The sequence below is a fragment of the Physella acuta genome, unplaced genomic scaffold, assembly GCF_028476545.2.
Source record: "Physella acuta isolate Inbredline_101_S28 unplaced genomic scaffold, ASM2847654v3 ptg000229l, whole genome shotgun sequence".
In the NCBI taxonomy this organism is placed as follows: domain Eukaryota; kingdom Metazoa; phylum Mollusca; class Gastropoda; family Physidae; genus Physella; species Physella acuta.
In genome coordinates this window covers 11,164-28,624 of record NW_026731748.1, presented here as the reverse complement: position 1 = coordinate 28,624, position 17,461 = coordinate 11,164, and the positions used below count along the sequence as shown (strand labels likewise).

The following is a 17,461-nucleotide window of genomic DNA, read 5'->3' as shown; positions in this document are numbered from 1 at the left end:
TATTAGTTTTCATACCTCAGTATAGGAGCAGGTGTTACTTCATCATTAGTTTTCATACCCCAACACAGGAGCAGGTGTTACTTGCTTATTAGTTTCCATACCCCAGTATAGGAGCAGGTGTTACTTCATTAGTTTTCATACCCCAATACAGGAGCAGGGGTTACTTGATTATTAGTTTTCATACCCCAGTATAGGAGCAGGGGTTACTTGATTATTAGTTTTCATACCGCAACACAGGAGCAGGTGTTACTTGATTATTAGTTTTCATACCCCAGTATAGGAGCAGGGGTTACTTGATTATTAGTTTTCATACCCCAATACAGGAGCAGGGATTACTTCATCAGTTATCATTAGTTTGAAATCAGCATGTTGTATTGATATTGTTTTTGTTTGAGTTAAATATATTTTTGCCTGCAAAGCTACATCAACATTTGAAGGCAGTGTTAGCACTAAAAACACAGAGCTGTATTAAACAAAGCCAAATTTGTGAGTAGAGTTTTTAAAATACCAACATTTAATACCAGTGTTTAATGAAAAATTCAACTAATTGTTGCAGGGCTTAGATGTTTTGGAGATCATGAGAAACATTCATGTGTTTGTTGCCAAATTTTTGTACAACTTGAACAATCAGGTATTGAGACAAAGTGTACTTTTCCTATAACTCTAAATATGATACCTTTCTTAAAGACTTAAGTATTGCACTTTTCATATAGACTTAAATAGTGCATTTTTATTTTAGATATTAATATAGCATTTTTCTTTTAGACATAAATACTGCATTTTTCTAAAGCATCCCATTCAACCTTAACTTCTGAATGGTTCAATGACAAGTGATTTTTCTATGTCATTCTGACCTAATGTTCTTACTTCATTTAACTGTAATAACATCTCATGACACATCATCACATTTTTCTTTCTGTTTGAAATGTCTCCTAGTTTATACATACAAAAAAAGGTTAATTGTAAAGTCTGTTTCAGATCTTTGTTGAGAGAACAAGCAATAACAAACACCTGAATACAATCAACATAAGACACATAGCCAACTCCATCAGAACCCATGGAATTGGAATCATGAATACCACGGTTAGTTCTCTCTATTGTTTCATCAGTTAGTTTCTTAGGTTCCATTAGGTTGTGTGTTAGGTTCCATTAGGTTGTGTTAGGTTCCATTAGGTTGTGTGTTAGGTTGCATTAGGTTGTGTTTTAGGTTCCATTAGGTTGTGTCTTTGGTTTCATTAGGTGATTACATATTTAATTGTCTGGCAAGTGTTGATATTTACTCAAAGGTTGCTTCTCCTAACCTTTATGCATGTTGTATGGAAAGCATGGAATAAAGATTATTGACTAAAAATTGATGAAAATTAAATTTGTTTAAAATTTTCAGGTCAATTTCACTTTCCAGTTTTTGCGCAAGAAGTTTTACATTTTCTCTCAGTTTATGTATGATGAGCACATTAAGTCAAGACTAATTAAAGATTGGAAGTTTTTTAGAGAGAATCATATGGAAACAGATCAAATGGTGAGTATTCAATATATATATATACATTTAAGGTTAGTGTAATTTATATTATAACACTGTGTTTACACTTGAAATATGAATACTATACATGTCCAGAAAAAAACCACATCAAGTTAGTTTTATATGAAAACATTTCTCACATGGAACATGTATATTTATTTGTTGGGAATTTTTATTTAGCCATGTATAGTAAATATGTAGCAAGTTTAACTGTGTGTCTGGGGACTGATCACACTAGATATATAATCAGCTGAGTGATATAGAATCAGCTGAGTGATAGGATGTGTTGGAATCAGCTGAGTGATAGGATGTGTTGGAATCAGCTGAGTGATAGGATGTGTTGGAATCAGCTGAGTGATAGGATGTGTTGGAATCAGCTGAGTGATAGGATGTGTTGGAATCAGCTGAGTGATAGGATGTGTTGGAATCAGCTGAGTGATAGGATGTGTTGGAATCAGCTGAGTGATAGGATGTGTTGGAATCAGCTGAGTGATAGGATGTGTTGGAATCAGCTGAGTGATAGGATGTGTTGGAATCAGCTGAGTGATAGGATGTGTTGGAATCAGCTGAGTGATAGGATGTGTTGGAATCAGCTGAGTGATAGGATGTGTTGGAATCAGCTGAGTGATAGGATGTGTTGGAATCAGCTGAGTGATAGGATGTGTTGGAATCAGCTGAGTGATAAGATGTGTTGGAATAGGCTGAGTGATATAGAATCAGCTGAGTGATAGGATGTGTTGGAATCTGCTGAGTGATAAGATGTGTTGGAATAGGCTGAGTGATATGATGTGTTGGAATCAGCTGAGTGATAGGATGTGTTGGAATCAGCTGAGTGATAGGATGTGTTGGAATCAGCTGAGTGATATAGAATCAGCTGAGTGATAGGATGTGTTGGAATCAGCTGAGTGATAGGATGTGTTGGAATCAGCTGAGTGCTAGGATCTGTTGGAATCAGCTGAGTGATAGGATGTGTTGGAATCAGCTGAGTGATAGGATGTGTTGGAATCAGCTGAGTGATAGGATGTGTTGGAATCAGCTGAGTGATAGGATGTGTTGGAATCTGCTGAGTGATAGGATGTGTTGGAATCAGCTGAGTGATAGGATGTGTTGGAATCAGCTGAGTGATAGGATGTGTTGGAATCAGCTGAGTGATAGGATGTGTTGGAATCAGCTGAGTGATAGGATGTGTTGGAATCAGCTGAGTGATAGGATGTGTTGGAATCAGCTGAGTGATAGGATGTGTTGGAATCAGCTGAGTGATAGGATGTGATTGAATCAGCTGAGTGATAGGATGTGTTGGAATCAGCTGAGTGATAGGATGTGTTGGAATCAGCTGAGTGATAGGATGTGTTGGAATCTGCTGAGTGATAAGATGTATTGGAATCAGCTGAGTGATAGGATGTGTTGGAATCAGCTGAGTGATATAGAATCAGCTGAGTGATAGGATGTGTTGGAATCAGCTGAGTGATAGGATGTGTTGGAATCTGCTGAGTGATAAGATGTGTTGGAATCAGCTGAGTGATAGGATGTGTTGGAATCAGCTGAGTGATATAGAATCAGCTGAGTGATAGGATGTGTTGGAATCAGCTGAGTGATAGGATGTGTTGGAATCAGCTGAGTGATAGGATGTGTTGGAATCAGCTGAGTGATAGGATGTGTTGGAATCAGCTGAGTGATAGGATGTGTTGGAATCAGCTGAGTGATAGGATGTGTTGGAATCAGCTGAGTGATAGGATGTGTTGGAATCAGCTGAGTGATAGGATGTGTTGGAATCAGCTGAGTGATAGGATGTGTTGGAATCAGCTGAGTGATAGGATGTGTTGGAATCAGCTGAGTGATAGGATGTGTTCGAATCAGCTGAGTGATAGGATGTGTTGGAATCAGCTGAGTGATAGGATGTGCACTGATCTGAAAATTTAAAACAAAGCAAACATTTTCACTCACTGGGTGAAACAAAACAAAAATTGTGTTTTTTTGTTCTATATACCAAAAACAAATATAGTAGGCCCCATATGTATAAGTAGCTTGAGCCCTTCATACTTGTCACAAGAGGGGGGGGGGGGCTTGATGTAATATCCTTTGATTACATGCAAGAGGTACTGGTTACACCTATGGCTACACCTCTGAGTACAACTCTGACTATAGTTCTTCACTAGAAATGTTGTTCATTGCTACCATCAGCCTGTATTAATGAAGGAAAATTCAACTGTTTTCCTTGTGTGTTGATCTTATCTTTGACCTCTATATCAGTATCCATTTGAAAGAGGAGACAAGTTTAACAAAGGAATCCGAAAGCTGGGCCTAACACCTGATGGTGACAGTTACCTGGATCAGTTTAGAATATTGGTCACACAGATTGGTACGTTTTTATTTCATTGGTCACACAGATTGGTACGTTTTTATTTCATTGGTCACTCAGATTGGTACGTTTTTATTTCATTGGTCATACAGATTGGTACGTTTTTATTTCATTGGTCACACAGATTGGTACGTTTTTATTTCATTAGTCACACAGATTGGTACGTTTTTATTTCATTGGTCATACAGATTGGTATAAAAAAGATTAGCAAAATTATAGTTTTAAATTACGTTAATTTTAGTGTTGCAATATTAGTGTTCTTTAAGGAAAAAATAACGAACAAACAATATCTCAGGCAAGTAAAGCTAAGGATTTTGCTGTTGTTAGGTAATGCTATGGGTTACATACGAATGATCCGATCGGGAGGCCTTCATTGTTGCAGCAATGCCATCCGTTTTATACCTGACCTTGAAGATATTGTCAGCTTTGAAGATGCCTGCAGAGAGGAAAATCTTTCCCTTGAAACCCAAGCTGCAGCCAAGTAAGTGCTTTCAGCTGTGCACAGATCATTCACAAAAATGTTGTATTTGTTTCTGCTACACAATTAACAATATAAAAATTTCCAAAAAATAAAATCTAATTTTAGTTTCAGGTTTTATTCCTCTCTAGAAATTTTAGATAATGTAATAAATAATCAAGTTTCCATTCTAGAAACTTGAATAATGTAATAAATAATCTTTATTCCTTTCCAGAAACTTGGATAATCTAATAAATAATCTTTATTCCTTTCCAGAAACTTGGATAATCTAATAAATAATCTTTATTCCTTTCCAGAAACTTGGATAATGTAATAAATAATCTTGCCAAGAACTTTGCAGAGGGTACTGAATATTTCAAGGTAAAGTCAACTAATTCCCTACTTGTTGGTTCTAAAATAAAATAGCTTTAACCCTTTGAGCCCTGGCCTCCCTGGCCTAATTTCTCCCATTTCCTGAGCTCCCAGGCCCAAACCAATTTTCACTTATCTGCTTCTAACTTTGCCTATAACTTTTGAACCGTTTGAGATAATCAAACCACATTTGATATCCAGACTCAGGATCACACAACAATGCAGCAAGATTCTGAAATTCTTTATTTTTTTTTTACGATGTATGAACAGAACAATGTATATACAAAGAACACATAGTTATTATCAACACGCCAAGGAGACTTAAGTTTTATAGCACCACGTGCATCAGAATGTACTTGAACAGTTTCATTGTCACTGTCAATTTCAATGTCACTGTGTTCAGTCTCAAATTAAACGTCACTATCATCACAATATAGACCAGGAATATTATCTTTCTTCATCAGAATCGATAAGTAGTTGTATTGCCTGAGATGCAGTCATTCTACTTCTTTTGTTGATATTTCGGTCTTTTGCTTCATCTTTTGCACCAACTTTATGTGGTGAAGTCGATGGCTGTGGCTCAGCTTTTCGTTTCGGCGGCATTGCTACGAAATGTAAACACTTTCACTTTTCCTAAAATCTATTTTTAGAATCATAATCCCACAATAAAAAGACATATGCGCAGTTTTAGTCAGTCTTACGCTAATTATATTAAATAAGACGGTATACCGGCCGCTAGGAATATGAAGCTAGATCAACGGGCCGGAAAACCGGCTTTTCGGACATATATGCCTAATGTTGAAGCCGGTTTACCGGCCTGGCAGGCTCAAAGGGTTAATGGTTACATTTGTTTGACACTGCTATTATTACATCAGCTGTAAGAGAGTTGGTAATAGCTAGTGGCAGAACTAGAGGGCTGCTGGGTCCTTCATTACAAATTTGAAGGCTTCAAGTTACCTGGATTTATTTCTTTTATTTTACACCCGAAAAAATAATCTTATTCACTAAAAACTGCAATTAGAAATAATAGACTACAGTTTTTTCATTCAAGTTACAAATATGAAATTAATTATCAGTAACTTAATACACAATTTAGTAGCTACACCTAACTTTTTGCAAACCCTGTTCCAAAACATTTGGCTATCAACTATTAATCTTGGATTAATCACCAGTTTCAGAAAATGAAAGTTTCCAAACAAAAAAAAAACATGTTCAATTGAGCTGCAGTTGAAAGATGTTTGTGACTAATTCATGATTTTATCATTTATACACATGACAGATGTTGGTGGATGTTTTTGCACCTGAGTTTCGTAATCCAAAAAACATGCATTTGAGGAATTTTTTTGTCATCTTGCCACCATTAGTAAGTTGAGTTACTTAGTGTTTATCAATTTACTTTAGTTTAAGTAATTAAGTTTAGTTACCTAGGTTAGTGTTTGTCAGTTTATCTTTATGTTAAGTAATTAAGTTTAGTTACCTAGGTTAGTGTTTGTCAGTTTACTTTAGGTTAAGTAATTAAGTTTAGTTACCTAGGTTAGTGTTTGTCAGTTTACTTTAGGTTAAGTAATTAAGTTTAGTTACCTAGGTTAGTGTTTGTCAGTTTACTTTAGGTTAAGTTGACTAACTTTTCTTTCATGTACTTACTTAGGTTAGTGTTGATTGATTTACTTAGGCTAGTGTTGATTTACTTAGGTTAGTGTTGATTTACTTAGGTTAGTTTTGATTGATTTACTTAGGTTAGTGTTGATTGATTTATTTACTAAGGTTAGTGTTCATTTACTTAGATTAGTGTTCATTTACTTAGGTTAGTGTTGATTGATTTACTTAGGTTAGTGTTGATTGATTTACTTAGGTTAGTGTTGATTTACTTAGGTTAGTGTTGATTGATTTACTTAGGTTAGTGTTGATTTACTTAGGTTAGTGTTGATTTACTTAGGTTAGTGTTGATTTACTTAAGTTAGTGTTGATTTACTTAGGTTAGTGTTGATTGATTTACTTAGGTTAGTGTTGATTGATTTACTTAGGTTAGTGTTGATTGATTTACTTAGGTTAGTGTTGATTGATTTACTTAGGTTAGTGTTGATTGATTTACTTAGGTTAGTGTTGATTGATTTACTAAGGTTAGTGTTCATTTACTTAGGTTAGTGTTGATTCACTTAGGTTAGTGTTGATTTAGTGTTGATTGATTTACTTAGGTTAGTGTTGATTGACTTACTTAGGTTAGTGTTGATTGATTTACTTAGGTTAGTGTTGATTTAGTGTTGATTGATTCACTTAGGTTAGTGTTGATTTAGTGTTGATTAATTTGCTTAGGTTAGTGTTGATTGATTTACTTAGGTTAGTGTTGATTTAGTGTTAATTGATTTACTAAAATTAGTGTTGATTGATTCACTTAGGTTAGTGTTGATTCTCTTAGGTTAGTATTGATTTACTTAGGTTAGTGTTGATTCTCTTAGGTTAGTGTTGATTTACTTAGGTTAGTGTTGATTTACTTAGGTTAGTGTTGATTTACTTAGGTTAGTGTTGATTTACTTAAGTTAGTGTTGATTTACTTAGGTTAGTGTTGATTTACTTAGGTTAGTGTTGATTGATTCACTTAGGTAACCGTTATATACTGAAACACAAGTTTCAGTTGCTTGACCTATTCATGTGTAAACTTGTTAATAATTTTCACTCTTCTTGTTATGATGTTGTGCCATTTTTTTCCTAGACCATCAATTTTGTAGAACATTCTATCAGTTGTAAAGAGAAAATGAACAGAAAAAACAAAGTTGGAGCAGCTTTTACTGATGATGGGTTTGCGATGGGTTAGTTGAGGCTTTGTTTTTCTTTATTCCCTGAATGAGAGCTATCTTGAGCTTTTAGTTAACCCAATTTTCTATAAACATGAATTGGTTATACTGTATATTAACCAAAGTAGGTTGCAATATTTTAATCAGAAATGTGTTGCAAAGTTGAAAACAGACACGTTAGAAATTTTTAAAAAGACATCTATTACCATATTGTACTTTCTTACAGGTGTGGCCTACATACTCAAACTGCTGGATCAGTATTATGAATTTGATTCTCTACATTGGTTTCAATCTGTTCGAGTCAAACTCACCAAAGACAAGGTAACCTTTTAAGACTATAACAACGCTCCCAGCTGGGCCCATACTCTAACCATTCTTCTGACCAGCAATTATATTTTCTCTTTTTATTCAGTTGTTTTGCCAAATCTAAGTGTTCAATCCCCTACCTTGGTCACAATAAGGGATGGAGTGGCCTTGTGATAGAGAGCTAGACTGCTAACCAGGCAGTCTGGAGTTTGAATCTGGTTTCAAGTCAGTAGACCGTCCCTGAGTCCACCTAGTTCTGATGGGTACCTAACTCACATTAGTGAAAGTAAAGGCGGCTGGGCATAGTGCTGAAAACACTATCCCTTCATATGCCGAGGTCACAGAAACAGCTGCTCTACTTCACTTGCCCCACAGACCGTCAGGTTTGGAAGGGGAACTCTCTTTTGGTCACAATATTTCTAGAGTGGCCATTTTTAGATTGTTCATTTCTTGTAGTTTTCCCTTTTATTTGATTGCTGTATTTTATAGAAATTATTTTCTAAAACTACTTGGATATTGGCCTCGCCTTTACAGTCAAGTATACACCTTTAATAAATGATGAACCAAAATTAAAAGTATATATTAATTTAAAAGTAAAATAATAAACATAAGTCCAACACATCACCATTAAGGGTCAGGTGGTCGAGTCGGTAAAGCTGATGGTTGCTAAACCAAAATGTCTAGAGTTCGACCCTTTGAGCAGATGAGGCTCTTAGCTGGGGACAACCACTCTTCTAGGAACTCCAAAATCAAACAACTGCTGCCTTTTAGTTTGTTCTTGGTTGAACAAAGGCTATGTAAGCAAATCCAAAAAGAAAACAGGCTGAAATCAGAGTCAATGGCCTCAATGGCATGTATACTTAATTGTGTTGGAGGAAATCCCTTCCAACACTTAAATTAAGAACGAAGAAGAAGTAGAAGACCAGTAGCCCCAGATTTGTTAACTGTCTAAACATACATATTGGCAAACTTCATTTTAAATAGGAATAGAAAAATAGCCCATTAAATATATTACAAATCATGCATAGCAAATCAGTAAAAACTGTTGTAAGAGTCTTGACATAATTTAAAAAAAGCCTTTAACTCTAACAGTTATAAATTAAAGTGAAAAGATCATTGTTAATTTGGGTGTCAGTTTGGGTGTAAAATGTTTGACACCTTATACATTTTTAATGTTCTAATACATGATACATTCAATTTTAGAATGAAGTATTAAAACAGTCAGGCAACAGGAATGATGAAAAACTTCAACAAACTACATCACTAACTGTCAAAAGACTAGAGCAGTACCTTCAGGCAAGTTTCATCAAGAATTCATTTTAAAAGTATAGTTTTTTTTTTCAGAATTAAATGTTGACATTTTAAAAATTTATAGCATATGTCAAAGAAAAATCTTTTAAAATTTTCTTAGGTCAAAACATTCATCTTAAGGTTTGGGGTCAGATCTTGTAACTTGATTTAGTAATTCCTTCAAAAGATGCCAAATAGATCTAAGTACATCTCTGATGACAAATCACATTTTCAATCTAATTATTTGAAAGTTTTGTGATTATAAGTTAATTTAAAATTAAGATTGCTATAGCAGTTGTTGTTTACAAATCTGAGAACTGACACTGATAGCGATACTTATTAGGAGAAGAAAACTCATTTAGAATTTAATTTAATGTGAGCTACTTTTAATAGTGTGGGGTATCGGCTGGCTTAGGCTGTTACATTATGTCTTGTTAGTGATTGTTATGTCCCTTGTATTATGTGTATCATCTTCTGTGGTTTAAAAAATGTTTTAATAAGGAATTTATAAAAGCCCTGAAAGAAGTAAAATAAAGCAAACACTCCTTTCTTAATATCATCATCATCATCACTCCTTTATGGCCCCTGGGGGGCAAAGGGCTGCAACCACACATCTCCAGCGGACTCGGTTTTGGGCTGCTCCTCTAATCTGTGCCCATGAGAGCCCAGCTGTTTTTGCCTCTTCCTCAACCGTTCTCTTCCATGTTTTCTTTGGCCAGCCGACCCTCCTTTTCCCCTGGGGATTCCAGTCCAATGCATGTTTTGCAATGTTTTCTTTTTCTTTTCTTAACGTGTGTCCGATCCATCCCCATTTTCTGGCCTTAATATCTTTCTCTATTGGCTGTTGCTTTAAAATTTGCCACAGGTCTTTGTTTGATATTTTGTCTGGCCATCTTATTTTGAGTATATGTCGTAGGCATTTGTTTACGAACGCCTGTAGCCTATCAGTATTTGTCTTCGTAACCCTCCAGGTCTCCGAGCCATAGAGTAGCACTGCCTTAACATTTGTGTTGAAAATCCCAATTTTGCTCCGGAGTGGCAGGGCCGTGGACCTCCACATCGGGCGCAGCGAGTTGAAGGCACATCTAGCCTTGTTGATACAGCATTTTATGTCCTCGTCTGCTCCCCCGTCCTTATTGATCACGCTTCCCAGATATGTGAATGTGTTTGTTTTTCGTAAATCTTCTCCATTTAGCTGTATGGGCAGGTCCTGGCTGTTATTGATTCTGATGACCTCTGTTTTGTTTTTATTGATTTTTAGTCCAATTTTGGAGGCTTCTTCAGACAGCCGATTTAGTTTGGCTTGCGTGTGTTGATGCTTATGAGATAGTAGGCAGATGTCATCGGCAAAATCAAGATCCTCCAACCTTTTTGTAAAACTCCACTGGGTTCCTGTGTCGTTTTTTGTGGCCCTCAGCATGATCCAGTCGATTACCATCAAGAATATCATTGGCGATAGCATACATCCCTGTCTCACTCCCGTCGTCACCGTGAATGGTTTTGTTAGCTTTCCCTTGTGTATTAACTGACTGGTGGAGTCTTCATATAGTTTCTGTGTGATAGATATAAATTTTTTGGGTATTCCATAGTGGCTCATTAACTTCCAGATCCTTTCTTTAAATATTGTTTGCTTTTTGAAAGTGAACAAATTATAGAAACCCAACATTTGACTGATATTAAAAGAAAGTAAAGCTAGCTAGTTTTATTTTCTTATTTTTAGCTCATATAATCCCTTGTGATTATAGAGATTTTTAGTTTTATTTTACAGTGTATATTTGTTCAGAGTTAATTATTTTATAATTATGTCTTTTCAAATTTCTTTTTATTGTGTGTATTAACTGAAAATTAAGTTTTGAAACTAGTTTTATAAATTGTCTTTTCTCTGTGATTTACAAGCAATACTACTGTATTATTGTAGCATATAGAAAAAAATTTCCCAAAATTTTCTTTTTACAGGAATATGAGTTATTATTCTATTCATTGAGCAGTGCCAGAATCTTTTTTAGGGCAGATTTGACAGCCGAAGAAGAGAAACAGGACAATGGAACAAAAGGTGTGTGACCTTAGCTCAGGGGGTTTTCCTTCATTTTGTAGATTTCTTAACTCATTTATATATGTTTTTAATTACAAAATCATTCATCCACTGAACATAAACACGTTTTTTACTTAGACCGGGTCACACAATTGCAGAAGAACTCCCTGGTGCAGTTTGAGCTTTGGCAGAAGTACTAGCCTTGATCCCTCATACCAACTGTCATGTGGGCGCCACCCTTTGGCTGAAGTACTAGCCTTGATCCCTCATACCAACTGTCATGTGGGCGCCACCCTTTGGCTGAAGTACTAGCCTTGACCCCTCATACCAACTGTCATGTGGGCGCCACCCTTTGGCTGAAGTACTAGCCTTGACCCCTCATACCAACTGTCATGTGGGCGCCACCCTTTGGCTGAAGTACTAGCCTTGACCCCTCGTACCAACTGTCATGTGGGCGCCACCCTTTGGCTGAAGTACTAGCCTTGACCCCTCGTACCAACTGTCATGTGGGCGCCACCCTTTGGCTGAAGTACTAGCCTTGACCCCTCGTACCAACTGTCATGTGGGCGCCACCCTTTGGCTGAAGTACTAGCCTTGACCCCTCGTACCAACTGTCATGTGGGCGCCACCCTTTGGCTGAAGTACTAGCCTTGACCCCTCGTACCAACTGTCATGTGGGCGCCACCCTTTGGCTGAAGTACTAGCCTTGACCCCTCATACCAACTGTCATGTGGGCGCCACCCTTTGACTGAAGTACTAGCCTTGACCCCTCGTACCAACTGTCATGTGGGCGCCACCCTTACAATATTAAAATGTTTAAATGACAGAAGCTGCTGGGGTTTGCACTCAGATGAAGGTTGTAGTCATGCATAAAAGACAGACACACAGGCTTAATATGCTGACAAGTATTTCATGGGCAAATTATCTCATAGACAATGAACTCAGACAAAATATCTTTATAATATCTTAAATAATATTTAAGATGATTTCAGTCAGTTTGTAAATTTTTATTGATAGTCTTATAATTTTGAGAAAAGGTTTGTCGCATAGGTTTGTCACGTTACATTAAAATTTTCAAATTGTTATTCGTAATATAATTTTGGATGATTAAAACTAACTTTTGATAGGCGGTGTAGGTGGGCTTGCCAATTACTAGGCTATCCTTTCCTAGGACAATAGAACTATCATCTTAAGTCACTAGTTATATTTCTATCACATCTGAGTGATGAGGTGACAATTGCTTGTTTAAATGACAGTGGCCACAGTGGAGCAAAGTTATACATAGTGTGCATGTAAACAGAGCAGTATTAGTGCTGATTTTGTTACATTGCAGAAAGGTATCTGCACTTTTAAAAAGTCAGATTGATGCTAGACAACAGCCAGCACAGAACGTTAGTGTAATGTTTATGTTGATGCTGTAATAAAAACATTGGTTTTATGTTATCAACCTGGATACCCAATAATCTTTTTACAAATATTTAATATGTTTGGAACATTGACTTGGTATAACTCCCATCATTTTATTAGTTTTAGACAATTCAAGTCTCATACATTTTATGTAAAATGATTCACTTTGCGTTTAATTGTTACATTTTCAAATCAAATGCTTTTTAAAAATAATGTAAGATTTATCTTATTCATTTTAGTATATCTCACAAGAATTGTGTTTTTTAAAAAAGGAGTAAAAACATACCAACCAAAATGAAATGTTCAATCAACTAAAATCACCCTTAATACTATAAAAAAAAATTCTGTGAAAGATATTATTTGAGACATTTTTTTTATGAGACCATTTATCCATGATACTATTTGTCTTGCCCCTTTTTTTCTGGAAGTCCACTTTTTCCATCTGAGAAAAAGTTCCTGCTAAAAAGAAAAGATATTTTTTGGCCAACCGACCTTTTTTGAAAAAACATAGGAAATCTTTTCAGTTGATCAATTTTTCTGTTTGCTACCCATATTTGAATGGTCCCATCGTCCCCTCCTGCTTTATGACTGTTTTGCTGGTTTTACAGAAGAATTCTGTTCACTCACTAACTAGCCTATGTCAATCAGGGATGTGTAATAGTTAGTCTACAGCGTGTAAACTTACTGTAGCCGTGTGAATGTGCTACAGCTATAATAATATATATAAAATTATTTATTGAAAGTGTGATCAGGTATGAACATTGTGCACCTCTCAACTTTACCTAACAATTTTTCATAATTTCATAAGGCTAGTTAGAAGTTGCAGGTAATCGTAGAGATGGGTGAGGCTGTAGACCGAACTTTTTGATGACATTTGTTGTGTGGCTGTCTAGCCAATATGGATTGGGGTAAAATTTGGCTTGTTAACATGATGTCATTTATGTACGACCGCTTGGACGCGCCTTATATATAATTTTACAAACGTGGTTCTTTACAGCAACTATTTTTACTGATCTCTGAACTTTAAAAAAGGCTGAAAGTTTTTGTGTCGACCTAGACTATTTGATTCATGGTTGTGCTGACTTTGAGGCCTACAACGCAAGACAGCACAAGCATATTCAACAACTGCTTTTATTGAAATATCTAATTAAATTTTAACATGGTTATTTTGAGTTTTATTTCTACATTTTTGGTGGAAAAAACCCACTTGATCTACGTCTTAACTTTTAATACAAAATACTGATGAAGGCTTACTATGAGATGTGTTTACTCAATCGATCGGGGCCTAGATCTTATGGTCTTTAAACTCATGTAAAAAATATATATTCTTTAAAAACATTGAATTTTTGCTGCTAGCACTGCAGCAAAATGGAGTTTGTGTTTGCGTGTTGTGCTGTGTTTGGTTTTGGCTTGTGTTAGTGTTTGTGTTTGGTTTAGCATGGGTATGCATTTTATATATATATATATATATATATATAGATAGATAGAGAGAGAGAGAGAGAGAGAGAGAGATACACATGTACACAAACATAATTATTTTGAAAAAACATGATAACTTATGTACATAGTCAGTCTAAATTCAAACCAGAACTGTTAACATATAGTTTATACCTTTTATTTTGATAAGATTATAACTAGTAAATAAAGTAAAAAAAAAATGTTTTTTTTTTAAACAGATGGACTGTCTGCTCAACAAACTACAGGTAATTTATTTTAAAATTTGCATTTATTAAACTTTATGCCAAGGTTTTTTTATTACCCTCCCAAGATTTATATTAATTTTGAATTTAATTGATGAATTCATCAACAATCATTTCCTTTTTTTATAAAAACAAACCAACCATTTAAATGTAAAACATTTTATTAAACCCCCATCAATTAATAAACCAATTGTAATAGTTCTTCCCTGTTTTTGATCTGATTTTTTCTTCTAGTCATACATTTTTTGTACTTTCACCACCCCTAGTGTACAAAATAGCAGCATACATCATAAAGCTGAACATCTATTTATTTTAATTAAACTCAGCTTTACTTAATCTTTGACCTCCCACAAATATTTCTTAATCTAACCTTATCTCCCCTTTTATTTTAAAAACCATCCTCCAGCAACGTGAGGTAGGTATCCCTTTTTAATATTTTTTTTTACACTCAGAAATGTAAGCATTTCAAAGTAAAAACTACTGCTTTTTACAAGCATAACAATAGATGGTTGTGAATTAGGAACCATATAGCTGTTGTAATCTGGGTCTGATCTGGGTCTGGACTGGTTTGGGCTTTTTAACTCCTAATTTTTAAAGGAGTTGAATAGAATAGAGTGAATCCCAGTCTAGTTCTAAAGAATCAGTCTCATGATTATTTTTATTCAATTAATGTAATAATTGTTATTTTGTAATATCACTAACCATAAAAATTATACAAAATCTAAAGAATTAAAAGTAACTTTTTTAATGCAATTATTTTATTAGACTGCACGTTCGTTATAGAAAAATTAAGTGAAAAGAATTTGCACATAGACATTGTTAAGAAAATGTGTTGGTAAATTAAAGCTACTTCCTGTGAAAGTAATTTGCAAGAAAGTATTTTCAACCATTAGAACCTTTAACAATCAGAATATATCTGTCATTACTAACAGGTGTAAATAGACTTAGTTAGTTCTTGTTTATTAAATGTTCCTAAATCAATTTTTAATTTCTTTGTAGTTATTATCAAATCTTAACCCTAGCTTTTTTTGTAACAATATATTATACTAAATATGACATTTGGTAATAGTAAAAACCAAATACTATTAAAAGGCTGCTGCTATCAATGGGAAATAAAATAGCTAGTTGCTTGGTGATGATATTTATAAGCTGCCATTTAACTTTAATGGCATGTAACCCTAACCCTAGGTCTATATGCTTAAATTTATTTTGCTGATTTTTATCCTCAAATTAATTTTATATATGGATAAGCTTGTTCACTTTGTATATTTTTATCAAATTTTGTATCCTAAAGGAAGCTCATTATTCATTTTGTAACACTCAGAGGCAACCCTAATCTTGAATGAAAAAAAAGAAGTATCCTTCTAAATGTGTTATTTCAAAAGCATCTATTGAGTCTATTATGTTTGTTCCACATAATTTTAAAAGCTACTTCTGTGTATGTTCCACATATTTTTAAAACCTGCTACTGTGTATGTTCCACATATTTTTAAAACCTGCTACTGTGTATGTTCCACATAATTTTAAAAGCTGCTACTGTGTATGTTCCACATAATTTTAAAAGCTGCTACTGTGTTTGCTACAGGGGTGGTAACTCCATCAACTCAGCCTCCTGATGAAATATCTTCAACTACAGGACCTCCCCCTCCAGCTGGAGGACCACCCCCTCCTCCTCCACCACCACCACCTCCGCCACCTCCACCAATGTAGTGAAATAAGAGGTAGTAGATATACTTTGAATGAATCTGCAACTGTCGTTACTTTATATATATGAGACATTCTGTGGTAAAAACCTTTGTTCAGTTTAAGATGATAGAACAATTTTGTTTGTAACTTATTTTATTTAAGCAGTTAATAAATGTAACTTTTAAATACATCTTATTGGCTTGGCCAGATTTTGAAGACAAGTAGTGAAATTAAATCTGAACTAACTAAACCATATGATCATAAGGCTGGTTACAGTGTCTTGTTTTTCTTACAAGATGTTCAGAAACTAAAATACTGTATTGAATGGATTGTGCATTTTCAAATATATTATTATTAATAAGATAAAAATATGATGTTAAAAGCATCAATATAATTATCAATACTAATAATTTCGCTGTCTATCTATCTATCTATCTATCTATCTATCTATCTATCTATCTATCTATCTATCTATCTATCTATCTATCTATCTATCTATATGTGTATCTATCTGACAAGAACGCTATAGAGAAAACACAAGCAAATTAAAAACTTTCACCGTAAAACGGAAACGAAACATGACGTCACATTGGAGCATATAGTAGAAATTAGTCTACAGCCGGAGAGTGCACACACTTATATGACGTCATTGATTATCGAGTAACCATTGAATTAAAAAGCCAATTTTGTCTAATCTTAAAAGTGGTTTGCGTGAAGAGTTTCTTTCATACAATTCTTTGGGTAGGAGCGAAGCCCATCCCCCGCGTAATAACGTCTAAGCCGACCCCCCCCCCCCCCAAACTCAAAAGAAATGTCGTCATCGATACTCTATAATAAAATTACAGCCTAATTAATGTGTCTAATCTAAAAAGTAGTTTGCGTGCAGAGTTTCTTTCATGCAATTCTTCGGGTAGTGGCTAAGCGCGACACCAGTGTTTCTTTCAGACTCTTTCCTCCCCGGGGGGAGGAACTTTTTCTAATCTAAAGAAAGTGTTTAGCCCCTACCAGGTTCTTCCTTTAGTTTGTGTGATCTACTAATGCGACCAGTGTTTCTTTCAGACTTTTTCCTCCCCGGAGAGGGGTGGGGGTACTTGAAATTTTCGGGGGCGGGGGTAGAATTTTCGGGAAAGGGGCGGACACTGGAAAAAGTATATAATTATATTTCGTTGAATGGGACGGTAGACATGTTTTAAGGTGTGTGTGTGTGGGGGGGGGGGGGGTTGGTTTTAGTTTAGAGAAAATAGACAGCACTATCAACCTAGCGCCCGTTGTATCCTTCCTCAACGGGCCATTTTTCTCGTATAACAAATGTTAATGATGCTGACAATTTAAATTAAATTTTATTTGGAAGTTTTATAACTGTGTTAAGAAATATTTATGGTTCATCCTTAATGTTTTTATTATTTCTCTTGTTATTGTTATTTTGTTACTGAAAATTATTTGAAAATGTATGTAAACATATAATATATGGCATAATTCTATTAAAAACTTGAGATGTCCAATTAAAGAAAAAATAAAACGTGTTCACACTTTGCTTTACC

At 35.0% G+C, this 17,461-nt stretch overlaps 1 protein-coding gene across 4 annotated transcripts in view; it reads left to right on the top strand.

Annotated features, from left to right (window-relative positions):
* Positions 1 to 17,461, top strand: part of LOC131938026 (WASH complex subunit 4) — a 50,418-nt gene extending 32,957 nt beyond the window's left edge. For 3 of the 4 annotated variants that reach the window (XM_059295847.1, XM_059295848.1, XM_059295849.1), the window contains 13 exons: positions 557 to 631; positions 979 to 1,083; positions 1,385 to 1,519; positions 3,770 to 3,878; positions 4,206 to 4,359; positions 4,653 to 4,716; positions 5,987 to 6,070; positions 7,418 to 7,514; positions 7,726 to 7,820; positions 9,009 to 9,101; positions 11,052 to 11,148; positions 14,211 to 14,237; positions 15,820 to 17,461. In XM_059295847.1, coding sequence (XP_059151830.1) covers positions 557 to 631; positions 979 to 1,083; positions 1,385 to 1,519; positions 3,770 to 3,878; positions 4,206 to 4,359; positions 4,653 to 4,716; positions 5,987 to 6,070; positions 7,418 to 7,514; positions 7,726 to 7,820; positions 9,009 to 9,101; positions 11,052 to 11,148; positions 14,211 to 14,237; positions 15,820 to 15,944 — 1,260 coding nt within the window. In that variant the 3' untranslated portion in view covers positions 15,945 to 17,461. Of the gene's footprint in view, positions 1 to 556; positions 632 to 978; positions 1,084 to 1,384; positions 1,520 to 3,769; positions 3,879 to 4,205; positions 4,360 to 4,652; positions 4,717 to 5,986; positions 6,071 to 7,417; positions 7,515 to 7,725; positions 7,821 to 9,008; positions 9,102 to 11,051; positions 11,149 to 14,210; positions 14,238 to 14,640; positions 14,650 to 15,819 lie in introns of all 4 variants that reach the window. The other variant, XM_059295850.1, reaches the window with a different exon arrangement.